Genomic DNA, 15,505 nt, shown 5'->3' with positions numbered 1-15,505 from the left:
CCACAAAAAGAAAAAAAAAGTATGTAAATTATTTTGTTCTACGACTTGCCAATGAAGCAGAGACAATTTTTTTGCTGTGTACAATATTGTGTACAGGCGGTGTGTCGCATTTCCTGACGTGCAATGTGTTGAAAACATATCCCTGGAAATGTGTTATCCTTATGATCGTTCAACTCTGTAAAAAGTTTCCCGTGTACGATACCCGAAAGACAAACGTTGAAAACAACTTATAAGCGTAACACATTCTGTATCCTGTCTGCGCCGACGTGTTCGCAGGAACTATACAGTAGTTATATTGTGCTTCTTCTTGAGATATTTATATGTATTTTTTACAAGCTTTGTATAGAGAAAAAAAAACAAAAAAAACAACCACACAGACACAAATAAAGCTTAAGTGGCAGGCATGTACCACTTTCACGTGTTCAAAATCAAATGTATATCTAGAACAGTATGTGTACTGTATTTAAACCCCACCCTTGCACATCAATCTTTACCCTCTAAACAGGCACATCAGATGTTTGCTGTGAGCAATACCCAGTGGTATGAGAACTATATTTCAGTCTATTTCAACAGCTTGAGTAGTATTTCCAGTTTTGTATAAAAGTGTATTCTTTCCTGATTACCTCTTGTTAATAAATCTATTCTTTCTCAGGGGGAGAAGCGTCTCTGAGTCCTGCTGCGTTTGTTTCACGCTGTGAGCAACTGAAACTGGGTGGTGTTTTAGTGGAGGGGAGGGGGGGTGGGGTGGAGGGGGTGTCAGGGGTAATTATAAAACAAGGCCAGTCATGTGACGCCTTCAGAGCTTGTGAGAGTCTGGAGGGGAAGTATGGCTCTCTGCCTAGTGTGGCTCATAACTGCTGCTGCTTTCCCATTTGTTCATTTATCACCTTCAATTTCCCTGCAAGGTGAGTGTTCACATTGTTTTCTATTAATGCTCCTTAAGGTGTCCAGCAGCAGCACTTTTCAGGAGTGTAATAAACACATTCTTCATGTGAAAAGATTATGGGTTTTCACTTGGCAGAAGTAAAGTTAACATGTTTTAACATACTATTTCATGCAACAATAGTCTGCATGGCAGAAAAGCACAGTGCTGTGTTATAGGTATAGTTTTAGTAATAAAAAACAAAAACAACTTCAGGTATTTATAGCAGGTGGAACTTGAAACTGAGAACTATTCTCAGTTTCAGGAACAAGCAGTAGTGGAAATAATGTGTGGGCTGAGAGGGAGAAGGATTCAAACCAGGCGACGTCCACAGACTGTTTCCTCTAAAATGTTTTAAAACAAGTTGCTTCAGAAACTGTGTCCAAGTGAGCTGAGACGTTGTCTCACTAAGTACTGATGTCACTCCTGTCATTTCACTTTGCAATTTGCATCAAGTGATAAAAAAACTAACTCACATTTGTAAAGCGTTTAGTTTTAACCATCTGGTTTCATTTGCTCTTGTCAGAGGAAATTGTCTTCGTGCAGTGGATGTCTCAGGTATGTGCTTTATCGCGTGTAAACAATCAATCATACATGAAACACACAGTCTTGTTGTTTTATTTTACATGAGTACTTGAGTAATTGTTTAATCTCTGCTTGTTCTCTAATCTTTTATTTCCCCTGCAGCACGATAAGGTTTACGACACGGAGGAGTTCTACCATCGTCTGCATGTTTTCACCCAGAACAGGAGGATTATTGATCACCACAACGCCGCCAATCACTCCTTCACAAGTAGGCCACAGGACCTTTCTTCCCCGTGTCCACTCATACATGAATCATGTCCAAACAGTATGAACTGACACTTTTTTTATAGTAAGAATTTATGGTACATCAGGTTGTAAAATATGCAACTGTTGTCATTTTTAAAACCTAGTGGGCCTGAACCAGTTTTCAGATTTGACGTTTGATGAGTTCAGAAAACTCTACCTTTTGACAGAACCTCAGGTATGACCAATCACACCTTCAAACATTAAAACAACTTTATTTATTAATTTTTTTTTTTTAACAATTTTTCAACGTAGAACTGTTCTGCCACGAAAGGGAGTCACGTGAGCAGCCCTGGTCCTCGTCCCTCGTCCGTGGACTGGAGGATGAAGGGAAACGTTGTGACTCCTGTGAAGAACCAGGTGACTGATCCAGCCCCATACTGCCGTCACGTTCAGGAGACTTGAATACAACACATAAACACTCATATAAACTTCTGTAACGCTTTTGAAGAAAGGCAGAATTTGACCTCAGAGGACATTTCTAAAGTTACTTTATGTTCGTTTCATCCAAGCATCCATGTCTAACCCACAGAGAGAGGCGCTCGTGCACAGAACATGCAAACTCCACACAAAAAGCCCATAAAGATGTTCTCTCTCTTTAAATGTAACAATTTCACAACAACAAAAACAGCATTTCCCCACGTTCCCTTTGTATTCTGAGGCTTCTTCCATTACCAAGCTGGACTCCGTATATATGTGTGTGTGGTATTGTTCAACCTTCCAACATATCACACTTTGTTCTAAAAAGACTACTACAAGATAGTGATTACTTAAATATAATCAAATTATAAATGAAATTGATGAAATCACTAAAACAAACATGATCAAAACAATAAAATGTGTTTCTTTCCACAGTTCCTGTCATTCACAAAATCTCATTAATTCATGTGTTTGTCCATGCTTCCTGAATGACTCATAATAAATTATTTTAACTCATTTCTTTTGTGTTTTTTTGGGGGGGTTTGTTTGTTTTTGGTTTTTTTCTTCCGCTTTCCAGGTTTTTTTTCCCAGTTAATTTCTCTGAGTTTACACAACAACCGCTCTCACAGTTTTAATGACCTCCACGTGTTGAAATCAGTGTTTCTTGAACATGAGTGGATTATTGGCTCTGTGCCTGCAGGGCTCCTGCGGCAGCTGCTGGACCTTCTCAGCCACGGGCTGCCTGGAGTCGGTGAACGCCATCGCCACTGGGAAGCTGGTGTCTCTGGTGAGGTCGGAGCTCCACTCTCCCACTGGGAGACACATTCATTCACATAGCTTGTCAAAAATGACACTGCATGTGTGTGTGTGTGTGTGTGTGTGTTTCAGTCTGAGCAGCAGCTGATAGACTGTGCCGGAGACTTCAACACATTTGGATGTATGGGGTAAAACAAAATAAATAAATCATCCCATTGATTCATTTAGATTCCAGCTGCAACAAGTTTTAACTTCCTTAAGCTGCTAGAATGTGAAAAGTATCATCTCTTCCAGGGGGCTTCCAAGCAATGCCTTTGAATACATCAAATATAACCAGGGTCTTATGACAGAGGAGGACTATCCCTACAAAGGCCATGTATGATATTGTAATGTCCACCTTTTCCCCAGAATATACAAGAAAAGAAATCACAAGTTATAAAATACTTTTGCTTTTTCTTCAGGATGAAAAGTGCAAGTTTGATCCTGCTTTTGCAGCTGCGTTTGTCAAAGACGTCGTCAACATCACGATTGTAAGTTGCTGTAAATGTGTTAAATATGTAAAATGACACTGTTCAAAGCTTTATATGAATCATTCACTGCTAGAAGTCCTTTAGAACTGGTCTTTCAGGCCTCATGTGATATGAAACCGTGATCAATCAGTTTCAGCTCTCGTCTCAGTGACTTTATGAGTTCTGAACTCAGGCATGATGAAGCCTTTTAGTTGAGCCGTGCAGCCGAGTCAGAGCTTCAGCTGACCCCTGACGCGTCTGTGACACTTTTACATGAAGCAACTTGTTAAAACAGTCTGCTCCCCCGTCCGCAGTACGACGAGGAAGCCATGGTTGACGCCGTGGCTCGACTCAATCCCGTCACCTTCAGCTTCGACGTCACCGCCGACTTCATGCACTACAGAGACGGAGTTTTCTCCAGGTAGGATCAGACCCTCGACTACTAAGCAATTTATTTACTGTCATTCATATATTACATGCTGTCACTTTGACACTGATGCAACTAGAATACAAGCTTATACAACCTGGAGCATGTTTTATTTTATTACTGAAGCAAACTTCACCTTCTTTATCTCTACTATTTGTTCAAATAGTTCAATAGTTCAAGGAATTCGAGGGTACAAATGATTTCAAGCTAAACAAACCCACTTTATTTCTCTTCTTTTTCACTGTAGAAACATTTACAGTAGAATAATGGGATTTTCCTCCATTTAATCCAGGAGCACAGAAGTTATTCAACTGTGGAAGAGGATTAGTGAACGAATCCAGAGTCGACCAGTTAAATCTTTTTCCACCTGAATTGTATCTGCCAGTGTTTCATACCGGTGGAGGGACTAACAGAGATCACGACACCAGTTCTGCATGCATGGCCTCTCCCAGGTGTCCAGATAACAATTGGTGATTTTATTTGCCAATATATGTGAATGTGATCTCGATTAGTCTGCCTCTGTGGTCCTCCAGTTCAGTGTGTATCCTACATTCACACACCCTGTATTTATGAAACGCTTCCATCAATCTAACTGAGTCCATCAGAAATATTCTGGCTAGATATAGAAGAAGCTTTTTGTAATAATAATTCAATTTCAGACCTACCTTTTCTTAATAAATCAGTTCAACGTCATCCATGCTTGAAAATTCCAACAGTTTCCTCGACTCTGACAGCCTGGTGGAAATTCCATAAAATTACAAATTCTACATTGGCACCATCTAAAGTCACACCTATTTGGAATAACCTGGATCTACAAATAAACAAAAGATCATTACATTTCCGCACATGGGTAGAAAAAGGCACCACACACCTACGGCACATCTTTCAGGACAAAACACTGGTCTCATTCCCATACTTGGTCCAGAGGTTTGGCATCGGGAGCTCACAATATTTGGAATATTTACAATTGCAATCTTTAATACTATCATCATCATCTTTTAAACATGCTGTGGTGCAACCCCTGCTTAAGAAACCTGGTCTTGATCATGGTATGCTCGCCAACTATAGACCTATCTCCAAGCTGCCTTTTATATCAAAAATCCTGGAGAAAATTGTCCATGCTCAGTTAAAATCATTCCTGGATGAGCATGATATCCTGGAGGTTTTCCAGTCTGGTTTTAAAACATTGCATAGTACTGAGTCAGCCCTTTTAAGAGTTTTTAATGATATCCTTGTGGCGGTTGACGGCGGTGACCATGTAGTCCTTGTCCTGCTGGACCTGACTGCAGCGTTCGACACTGTGGACCACAATATTTTAGAATCACGTCTGCAGCACATAGTGGGCATAGGTGGTACTGCCCTAAATTGGGTCAGATCTTATCTTGGGGGAAGATCCTTGAGTGTACTCCTTGGTGGCTCTGAGTCCCACACTGCGCCACTGTTATATGGGGTTCCGCAGGGTTCTATTTTAGGGCCACTGCTTTTGTCCTTGTACCTGCTTCCCCTGGGCGCCATTCTGAGGAAGCACGGCATCTCTTTTCACCTTTATGCAGACGACAGTCAGATTTATGTGCCACTGAAAAGGGACACTGCCTCATTGAAATTACTTCTGTCTTGTCTTGAAGACATCAAAACCTGGATGTCGCTGAAGTTTTTAAAATTCAACGAAAAAAAGACAGAAGTGATGGTGTTCGGCCCGAGTGCCACTAGTGAACCGCCCTCGGTCGATTTCGGCCCACTGAGACAATACATAAAGCCGTTGGTCTCCAATTTGGGCTTTAAAATGGACAGTGATTTTAAATTGGACGGCAGATTGGGGCTATAGTGAAGTCCAGCTTCTTTCACCTAAGGCAGCTTGTGAACGTAAAGCCCTTTCTGGCACAGAAGCACCTAGAAGCAGTAATCCACGCTTTTATTACATCTCGGCTGGATTACTGCAACTCACTTTACTTTGGAGTCAGCCAGTCTTCCCTCACCCTCCAGTTGGTGCAGAACGCTGCTGCTCGCCTCTTAACTGGGGCACGTAAGAGCGAGCACATCACCCCATTCTGGCTTCCCTCCACTGGTTGCCTGTGCATTTTAGAATCCGTTTTAAGATTCTTCTATTTGTTTTTAAATCTTTAAATGGTCTCGCCCCGCCTTACCTCTCTGAGCTTCTTCATCCATATGCTCCTGCTCGGTGCCTCAGGTCAGCTGACCGGCTGCTCCTGGAGGTACCGAGGTCCAAACGGAAGCTCAGAGGGGAAAGAGCCTTTTCCACTGCCGGTCCTCACCTCTGGAATGCCCCCCCCCCCCCCCCCCCCCCTGTTAGACAAGCCTCCTCACTGTCCGTTTTTAAAGCTCGTCTTAAAACACATTTTTATTCTTTGGCTTTTACCCCGGTGTGAGACTCTGGTCTGGTTTTAGTGCCTTCGTTTTTTTTTTGTTTTTTTTGTTTTAACCTCTTATGTTTTGTTTATTGTTTTAACATCTTATTGTTTTTATTGTTTTAATGTTTTGATTTTGCGACTTATATTTTTATTTATTTACAATGTACAGCACTTTGTTTCAGCTGCGGCTGCTTAAAAGCGCTTTATAAATAAAGTTGACTGATTGATTGATCATATAAAACCAAACAAATAAATCTGGAACTCCCTCCTCTGTCTTCAGAACTCTTAAATATCAAGTCCAGGAAAAAACTCACAACCAAACTGTATAAAATTATTACACAGTCAGACAAAGATTTGGCAATTCCACATCACAAATGGGAACAAGACCTGTCACTTGCTCCTGACGCCAACTTCTGCACTCAGATATGCAATAACATCTACAGTATGTCTACAAATGCAAATCAACAACTGATACAATACAAAACAATACACAGAACTGGCCTCACAGGACAGAAACTCTCTAAATTCACCACAAACTCTGAGACATGTACAAACTGCATACAAAACACCACTGACAGCTACATTAAGGCCATATGGTTCTGTTCACCTGGCTCACTTTGTTGGAGGTGACAGACTCCCTCTCTGCCCTCCTGGACCCCCCCCCCCCCCCACACACACACACACACACTCTGCCCTCTAGGAGATATCTCAACTATCACTCTCCACTCACCACACATTAAACTACTGCTTGTAGCCCGAACCATCGCCAAGGAAACCATACTCACAAACTGGAAATCAAAAAATAATATCAGTAGACATCAATGGAAAAATCTGCTGTCTGACTATATTATTACAGAATCTCAGTCAACACGCCCTGAATTTATGACAATAGAACCTCACTTCTAAAACAAACTCATTCAATTTCTACAAAATGGATAATTTCACTTTTTTTTTTGCTCCTTTCTATGTTACCAAACTATTTCCTTTCTCCTCTGTTTCCTCCATAAACACAACCAAGTCACTCTTAGTATTTCATATACACACACACACACACACACACACATTATGTAAATAGTATTTGACGTAGCACTTGTTTGTATTAATTTTGTATATAGAATGTATTGTTCACCATCACACATCTTTGGCATTGTTTACTGTTTTGTATTATTTATCTGCACTACCTTAAATAAAAAAAAAGAGAGAGAAAAAAAAAAAGAAATATTCTGCCAGCATCTTTCCACGTTGCTCAAGACCATTTAAGTTCTCCACTGGGAAAGTCAGATGGCTCAGATCTCATGTTATTCCAGTAAATTAGCAGAGTGTCTTCCTTTAACCACACGAGTCTGTGATAGTTTCAAACAACAACGTGGCTCCACTGCATATTTTACAAGAGCAAACTAGAGCACACTGTGGAAAGATAGCAGGAAGCGACTAAACCCATGTGTTCCATTGATGTCTTGCCTGTTTAGCATCCATTGTAAGAGCACAGCAGACAGTGTGAACCACGCAGTCCTGGCTGTGGGCTACGGTGCAGAAGACAGCGCTATACCGTATTGGATCGTGAAGAACTCCTGGGGCACCGCCTGGGGAAAGGACGGGTAAATATAGTCTGTGTGTGTTTTTTTTAGAACTTCAAAGTCTCATTGACATCTTTCCTTTTTCTTTCTTTCTCCATCAGATATTTTCTGATCGAGCGTGGACGGAACATGTGTGGACTGGCTGCATGCTCCTCCTACCCTCGGCCTCGAGTGTGAGAATTGCTGGAGCAAAGTACGAGCAGTCAGGAAGACGTCACCCACATTAATGGACAGATTGGAGAATGAAACACAAATTAAAGTCACAAGAATAGCCAGCATTAAAGATCAATGCTCGGCGCACCTTCGCATTAGATGAAGGACTGTGTTTTTCACATGAATACAGACACACCAGTCTTCTTCATAACCACATTCTTGTGCATTTAGTCGTGGTTCTCAGTTGGATCATGAATGCACACTTGATGATTTCATAACGCTTGAGGTATTATTTCATTGCCTGGTAATGTTTATTGAGAAAGCAAGCTGAGCAGAGTTTATGTAGTTTGGATTTTTCGGCACAGATTTTATATGTTTATCTCAGCAAACCCCCTTTTTTTTTTAACCCTTGTAAGTCGTCTCATTGTGACACATCATACATCTACAGAGCCATATGCATTTGGATGATGTGTTGTGTGTCACTATTAGTCCATTTACAGTATCAAGTATAGAAGATTCATCAAGCTTGAAAATAATATCAGGGAAAATTGAAAAGAAAACAAGACAAAAAAGAAAAGAAGTCAAAGTTGCAGTATGAAGACAATCACAGAAAACTTCAATGTGAATATAACGCTTATTAAAATGCAAAAGCTTGTGTTTTTACTCGTGTTTTATGTGGGTTTTATCATTTGTTGTGTTTATCATCATGATGGATCTTTTTTCACCTCAAAGTTCTCAATCAACTACGGTGGTTAGAATTTTGTTTGAAATTTATTTGGAAGATAATGATTTTAGATTTTCTGTGAGATGTCTGTTTTTCACATCTTTTTATTTTTATGTTTTTTTCCCCACCTGTGTTTCAAATAAAGAATATACAAATCAAAAGTTGATGTTTTTCTTTTAAGGTTGAAGTTCTTCCTGATAATTGTTGATCGATCCTAGCTACTGAAGGACAAGCTGAAGCAACAATAAAGAACTGTGCACAGTTTTTAAATTCATACAACATGATTAAAAATAGTATGAAATAAACAGATGTCAGTAGATTGTATTTCATGTCTCCACAAATTTGTGTTTCACTTAAAAAAAAAACAACAGCCCAAAAAAACAAACAAAACTTCAAGATAAAAACCTAACTCATTGATTATGTATGATGTGGACTAAAGACCTCGTGCCATATTGTTTGTATATTAGTCAGGTTTATTCAAGAATAGATTTGCTATGACTGTGGTGATATGGAGCCCAGGTTTGGTCTCTGGTGGAATCTAAGTGTGTTTTTCTACTAACACGCGTTAACTGTGCAAAAATAAAACCACAGAAGTGTTTGTCAGTCTTTCGATTTGTAATTTCTCCCAATATATTAATTACAAAACGTATAAATGTTTTTGTTGTATCACTTTCCTGTGATTGCAGGTCCTCTATCCTGCCATAAGGTGGCAGTGTTGTTACAGCAGAGGGGTCAGTCACATTCTAAAACGTTCATTGGCTGCCGGAAGCCGGAACTTTAACGTGATGACGTTGATATCAGCCAATGAGGTATAAGGATTTATTTTCACCATCCATGGGGCGGAGCTTTTTAACAAAACATCCGGTCTGCGGCACGAAACGCTTCCTCATTTCAGTCATTCTGAACCTGATAATTATTATTATTATCTGCTGCGCTCTCACCACAAGATGGACGGAAAGCGGAGTTCTCGTCTTTTTCTTGAAAACACTAATTCACGGCGTGTTGCGAGTGCGTTCAGTCAGATTCAGAGGCGTTCATTGGCTGTCGGCGTCTCTTCTTCGATGACGTCAAAAACCCAGTCAATGAGCGGCGCGGATTCTGTTTCACAACACCCAAGAGGCGGGGCTTGTTACAAAACACGTCTTTCCATGTGGCGCCAAATTCCCCGTCGACTACCTTCTGAAGAGCCGCTCGCGCTGCGCCAGTCTGTGCTTCTCCCAAACAAACACTCTTTACTCTCGTGCTCAGATGGCAGCGAGAGGGGACAAACGACAAGTTATGGACAAGGTAAGACTGCAGTTGGAGTGAGCGTGTTGTCAGCTGGTTGTTGTGAGAGGAATTAGAATGAGGGTTGATTAATGGACAAACACACCTGGCAGGATTTGACCCCCGTGGATCTGCAGGCAACAATCCGCCGGTCGTCCCGGAGAGCTCTGGGCCCGAAACGGCTCCGGTACGCGGCAGAGGACCAGGTGGCCGTCAACACGGAGGTGAGGGGCCGCAGAGGACCGCACCTGTGTTCAAACAGGAGAAAAGCTTTGCTTTCCTTTAGCCTTAACCCTCGGATGCACAACCTACCAGTTCCTCCACTCTTCAACAAGTGGGGTCAAAAATGACCCCAATTCAAAATCAATGCGTTTTTGCAATATACTGGCTTGTTATCTTCAGAATCTTTAAAACAAAGAGTTGTAATATTTTTATATTCCAGGTATTCCTCATAAAACATGTTTGTGACATGAGGCCATTTGCATTTTTATTTATTTTCTTCATTGATTTTAAGAAACCAATGAAACCTGGAGGTCATTTTCACCTCCAGGTAAAATGGAGAGACTGCTGACATCAGATGTGTAAGTGGGACAGTATTGACAGTCAAAGTTGCATCAGATGTGAGACATGACATCAGATGTGTAAGTAGGACTGTCAGAGTTGCTAAGAATTAAAGTTCCATAGAAGATTCCATAGGAACTGCTGGGCGTCATTTCTGACCCCACTCGTGCAAGAGTGGGGTCGTGATATAAAAACTGCAATTTCTTAAAATGAATGAAAAAAAAAAATGCAACTGGCCTCATGTCACAAACATGTTTTTTGAGGAATACCTGGAATATGAATGTATTAGAACTTTTCATTTTAAAGATGTTGAAGAATAACAACCCGTGGGGTCATTTTTGACCCCACCTGTGCATCTAAGGGTTAATGGACGTAAACTGTCTTTATAGAAAAGCGACGTGGTCCCGGGAGGAGAGGGCGGAAAGAAACGGCGGAAGCGCGAGGAGGATGTTGAAAACCGTGAGGTGGAGGCCGCAGCAGTAAGACTCCAACTTTGAGCTTTTCAATGTGTGTGTGTCAGACGTCATGTTGAGGTGAGAGGAACAGTGTTTGCTGAAGTGTGTTCTTGTGCAGCAGGAGGGCTGTGGGGGACTTTCTGCCTACGAGCTGGAGAGGCTGGAGAACATCCGACAAAACCAGGCTTTCTTGTCTTCTATTCATCTGTTTCAGGTGAAGAACCAGACGCTCAACATTTTCACTAATGCTCAGACTTTCACACATGAGCCATCAGTACATTTAACACATGGATTGAATGCTTAAATTATCCTCTTTGTCTGATCGAAATGTTTTATTTTTGTTCGTTTTGGGTTTTTTTTTTTTTTACAACCAAGCAGAGTAACTCAGAAACCAACAGTTGACTGTGCTCATCTTACTTCCAAAATATTGAGCGCATTAGTCCCCTGTAGCTCTTTTGATTGATTTCAAATGGTTTCTATTAGTAGACAGTTTTAAGAAATCACCTGGGACATATTTGTATTTCTGAGTCCCTTTGCTCTCACTCTTTTTTACCTTCTTTGCGCCTACAGATGATTTTTGGTTTTATTTTTTGTTAAAAAAAAACACGCTTCAAGTTGCATTTGTGTACGTGTGATAGTATATCCACTATATGTCGCATAGTTAAGCATGTTTTTGAGTGACTGTTCTATCGTTGGTGAAAAGGCCTCAGAGGATTTGAAGCAGGCGACCCGACCGAAGCCGTCGACCCGAGGCCTGGCCAGGTACGCCACTTCTTAAAGCTGCTCACTCACATACAAGCAAATGGCATCATCACAACATTATTAAGTTCTAGTTCAACCCACATGCAATCATTTATATAGTGTCATAAACATGTGTTGTTGTTTTTTTCCATTCGTCGGAACTAAACATGTCAAATGTTGAAATTTAAATGATTTCATGAAAACTGTTGGCTCCTCTTGAATTCTTTGGTTCTTTAGGGCTGCAGTTGTACCAGATTATTGATCAGCTGGAGGGAAATAGTTACCAGAACTACTGATGTTTTCTTAATGCAACAACTTGATTCTGCTCCAACTTGCTGTCTGGTGTTTCTTATATATCAAGTCAAGCAGGAGTGTAGAAGTCTTGCCTGTATCAAGTCGTTGCCTGACAAGATGTGAACTTCCAGTTGAAAGAAGTGTCTTCATTGACGTTATGCATCAGTTAGATGTGTGTTTTTTGTTGGAGACGTTCACCCGATCACCTGGTTTCTTTGTGCCTCTTTATTAGTTTCAGTGATAACTGAGTGGAGAAGCTGCTGCTGACTGAAACACTTGTTTCCTCCGGCTGCAGGTCACAAGCTGCTGTGAAGGAAGTTCTTCCTCCCCGAAAGTCCCTGCGCCTCCAAAACAAAGAGGCGGAAGTGTTGACGCTCCCTCCTGAGCCCAGAGGGACGTTCGTCACTGAGAGGGTACTGCCGAGTCTCCTCGTCTCCTTCGCTCAGTCCAGCTTCTCTGTTTCTTGATCTCTTCGTCTTTGCTTCCAAGGTCAGTCTGAGCAAGAAGCCCTCTGGTCCTCTGCCCATGGAGCCGGTCAACATGGAGGACGGCGTGGCGCTGCCCTCACTGCTGGTGGAGCTCTGCTCTCAGGTGGGAGAGCCACTTCCAGGCTGTCAGGCTGGGTTGTGGTTTCATTACGTACCGAGCTTTACATATCACCTCCCTTCGTTCCTCTATAGTTGGATTTAGCAGATTTAGTTTCTTTAATGTCAATTAGGATATAAAATGTAAATAATGTTCTTTAGCTGTTAACAGCAGAATAATCTGAGAATAGAGAAATGTGTTAAAGATTATATATCTGCTGCTTTGTTGGTCTGTATTTTTATTTATATCTGAATTTTTTTTTTTTTTTATTCTTTTTTCTCCCCTAAGGATTTAAAAAAGGAAGTAAAGACGGCACCTGATCTGAAAGAGTAAGATTTCAAGTTTCAGTCGACATTCTCTGGCGTTGTATTTCTCACTCGCCATGAATTAGAGCTGATGGTTACAATTTTTTCCCTCCAAAACACATGATTGTTTCTCCATGTGGACAATAGCCGGTGTGTTGTGATGTGGTCACCCAGGTACCGCGCTGCGCTGCAGAACATGACGATAACGGAGGACCGAGTGGCCAAAGTGGTGAAGAGCCGTATCTTCTCTGCAGCCTTCCACCCCTGCAGCAGCAGCCTGCTCATGGCTGCGGGAGACAAGTGGGGGCAAGTGGGACTGTGGAATCTGGTGAGTGTTTGTTGCCTCGTCTAAAAGAAAACGTGTTTTACCAATAAAGGCTTTCAAAGTCCGAGGACGGAGTTACAGCAATGTGTCTTTCTGCTCAAATCAGCTCGTCGCTACGCCCGTTTCTATTTGTCTGACTTGTTTTCGATCACATGAAGTGTCAACCAGGGCAGTGTTTTTCAACCTTTTGAGCCAAGGCACACTTTTTTGTTTGGAAAAATCTGGAGGCACACCACCACCTGAAAATGTTAACATTTTAAACTCTGTAGCCTCTATTAACAATATAAAGTCATTCTCATCAAAGCTTTATCAACAGGAATCAAATAAATACAGAAAAAAAGTATTTCCCAATTTCTTTTTTTTTTTTATTATTATTACTCACTGAGTGTGAAACCTGGACCTGATGGATGAAGAGCTGAGATCCTGGTTCACATTCTTCCTTTTCAAAAACGTCTCCATCACTGTCACTGACACAGTACTTTGATACAAGATGGGAGCAGGTGGTGGAGATTAACCAGACTGCCGTCTGTCAGTTTCCATTTCACCAGCAAAGTTCTGTGCTGCCATCTAGTGGCGAAGAGTATTTATACATGATTATTCTGCACACTGCTCTCACAGCTGACAGCGGCTGTGAGAGCAAATGGTTTTTTCGAAAAAATGTGAAATTGGATACAGTGGTTGAAAATCGCGGCACCAGGGCCTCTTACAGTTGCGTGTTCCTTCCTTGCAGGGTGGCGACTGGGGCGACGATGGCGTGCTGCTGTTTGAGCCTCACACCCGTCCGGTGGGCTGCATGGCGTTCTCCGTGGCCCGTCCCTCCCAGCTGCTGAGCCTCAGCTACGACGGCTCTCTGCGCTGCATGGACCTACAGAAGACCGTCTTTGAGGACGTGAGTCGTCTCGTTTCGGTGAAACGCCAGCAGTGACGAGGATGCCGGGTGTGGTCTGCGTGGTGGTGACTCGGTGTGTCCGCCTGGTTCCCGCAGGTGTACGACATCGAGGATGGCCTGAAAACGTTCGACTTCCTGTCACATGACTGCTCCACACTTGTGGTGGGAAACTGGTTTGGGGAAGTTGCCATCGTGGATCGGCGCACTCCGGGGTCATTTCTCTTTTTTTCCTTCCGGGTTCTCATTCAGCAGTAATGGAGACGTTGGGGAATGTTTTTATAAGCGAGTCCTTTTTTTGTGTTTCTGCAGAAACTCCCATGAGTCACTCTCTTCTCTGGACTCCAAAACCCTGCGCTGTGTCAGCGTCCATCCTTTACAGAGGCAATACTTCGCAGTGGCAGAAAGCAGGTATGGCCGACTGATGACCTTTACTCCTTTCTTTTCCATTTCCAGCTTTGTCAGTGGTTTTTTATTTTGTTGTTTTGTTGTTGACGGGATCCCTTTGACCTTGTCCTGCAGGGTCGTCAGTATTTATGACAGCCGATGCATGAAGAAGAACAGAAGTCCGGCCGTCTCCCAGCTGCAAGGACACTCTTTAAGCATCTCCAGCGCGTATTTCTCACCCTGTACAGGGAACCGAGTTCTCACCACCTGTATGGATAACACCATCAGGTGAGGCCTCGCGGAGCACCGACCACGTTTACACTGAACTCACTGTCGGAGTCACTGTCGACGTCTGACTGTCCTTTACAGGGTGTACGACACATCTGCAGTCGGCGCTGAAGCCCCCCTGCTGACCTCCATCAGGTACGTCCACTGGATCAATACCAGGGACTCCTTGGTTGAAGGTTGAGCAGCTGGCTGCGAAGGAGGGAGGGGTTTCAATCCCAACTGGTCTGGATGTGTGTTTGCAGGCATAACATGCACACGGGCCGCTGGCTGTCCAAGCTGTCTGCAGTGTGGGACCCCAAGCAGGAAGACTGCTTCGTGGTGGGCAGCATGGCCACTCCTCGCAGGGTGCAGGTGTTCCACGAGAGCGGGCGGCCGCAGCACTCCTTCACGGACGGCGAGAACCTCAGCACGGTGCTGTCCGTCACCGCCTTCCACCCCTCCAGGGACGCCTTGATGGGCTGCAACGCCTCGGGCCGCGTCCACGTCTTCTCCGACTGAAGTCCACGACCAGGCTTTTAGTGAAGCAGAGATTTCCCTCTGTGGAAGATTGTGCTCCAGTGTTCTCCTCCAGCGTTCTTCCTCTTCACCCCCACACATCTTTAATACGTTATTATTAATATTGACTTCTGTTTACAAAGTCATGCGAGTTTTGTCATTCACCATTTGGTTTATGTTGCAAATGTCAAGAGGTGTAAAGAGTTTAATTTGTATTTATAAGCAGTCAGTG

The 15,505-nt window shown here is 42.6% G+C and overlaps 1 protein-coding gene across 1 annotated transcript; it reads left to right on the top strand.

The window, feature by feature from the left end:
- Positions 1–819: 819 nt before the first annotated feature.
- On the top strand, positions 820–15,276 carry ctsh (cathepsin H; the record flags this gene model as incomplete). Its single annotated transcript, XM_080520272.1, has 27 exons — positions 820–905; positions 1,449–1,480; positions 1,610–1,715; positions 1,858–1,928; positions 2,006–2,110; positions 2,871–2,957; positions 3,059–3,114; positions 3,221–3,302; positions 3,388–3,456; positions 3,750–3,856; positions 7,701–7,829; positions 7,910–7,979; positions 9,871–9,972; positions 10,065–10,175; positions 10,902–10,991; positions 11,086–11,181; positions 11,671–11,729; positions 12,298–12,415; positions 12,492–12,593; positions 12,876–12,916; positions 13,067–13,220; positions 13,948–14,106; positions 14,203–14,318; positions 14,416–14,514; positions 14,626–14,778; positions 14,860–14,913; positions 15,021–15,276. Exons 1-27 carry the CDS (start codon positions 827–829, stop codon positions 15,274–15,276), a joined length of 2,703 nt encoding a protein of 900 aa, XP_080376398.1. The 5' UTR covers positions 820–826.
- Positions 15,277–15,505: the final 229 nt, after the last annotated feature.

The sequence above is a fragment of the Blennius ocellaris genome, assembly GCF_963422515.1.
Source record: "Blennius ocellaris genome assembly, chromosome: 1".
Classification (NCBI taxonomy): Eukaryota; Metazoa; Chordata; class Actinopteri; order Blenniiformes; family Blenniidae; genus Blennius; species Blennius ocellaris.
This window is presented reverse-complemented; position numbering and strand designations above follow the sequence as displayed.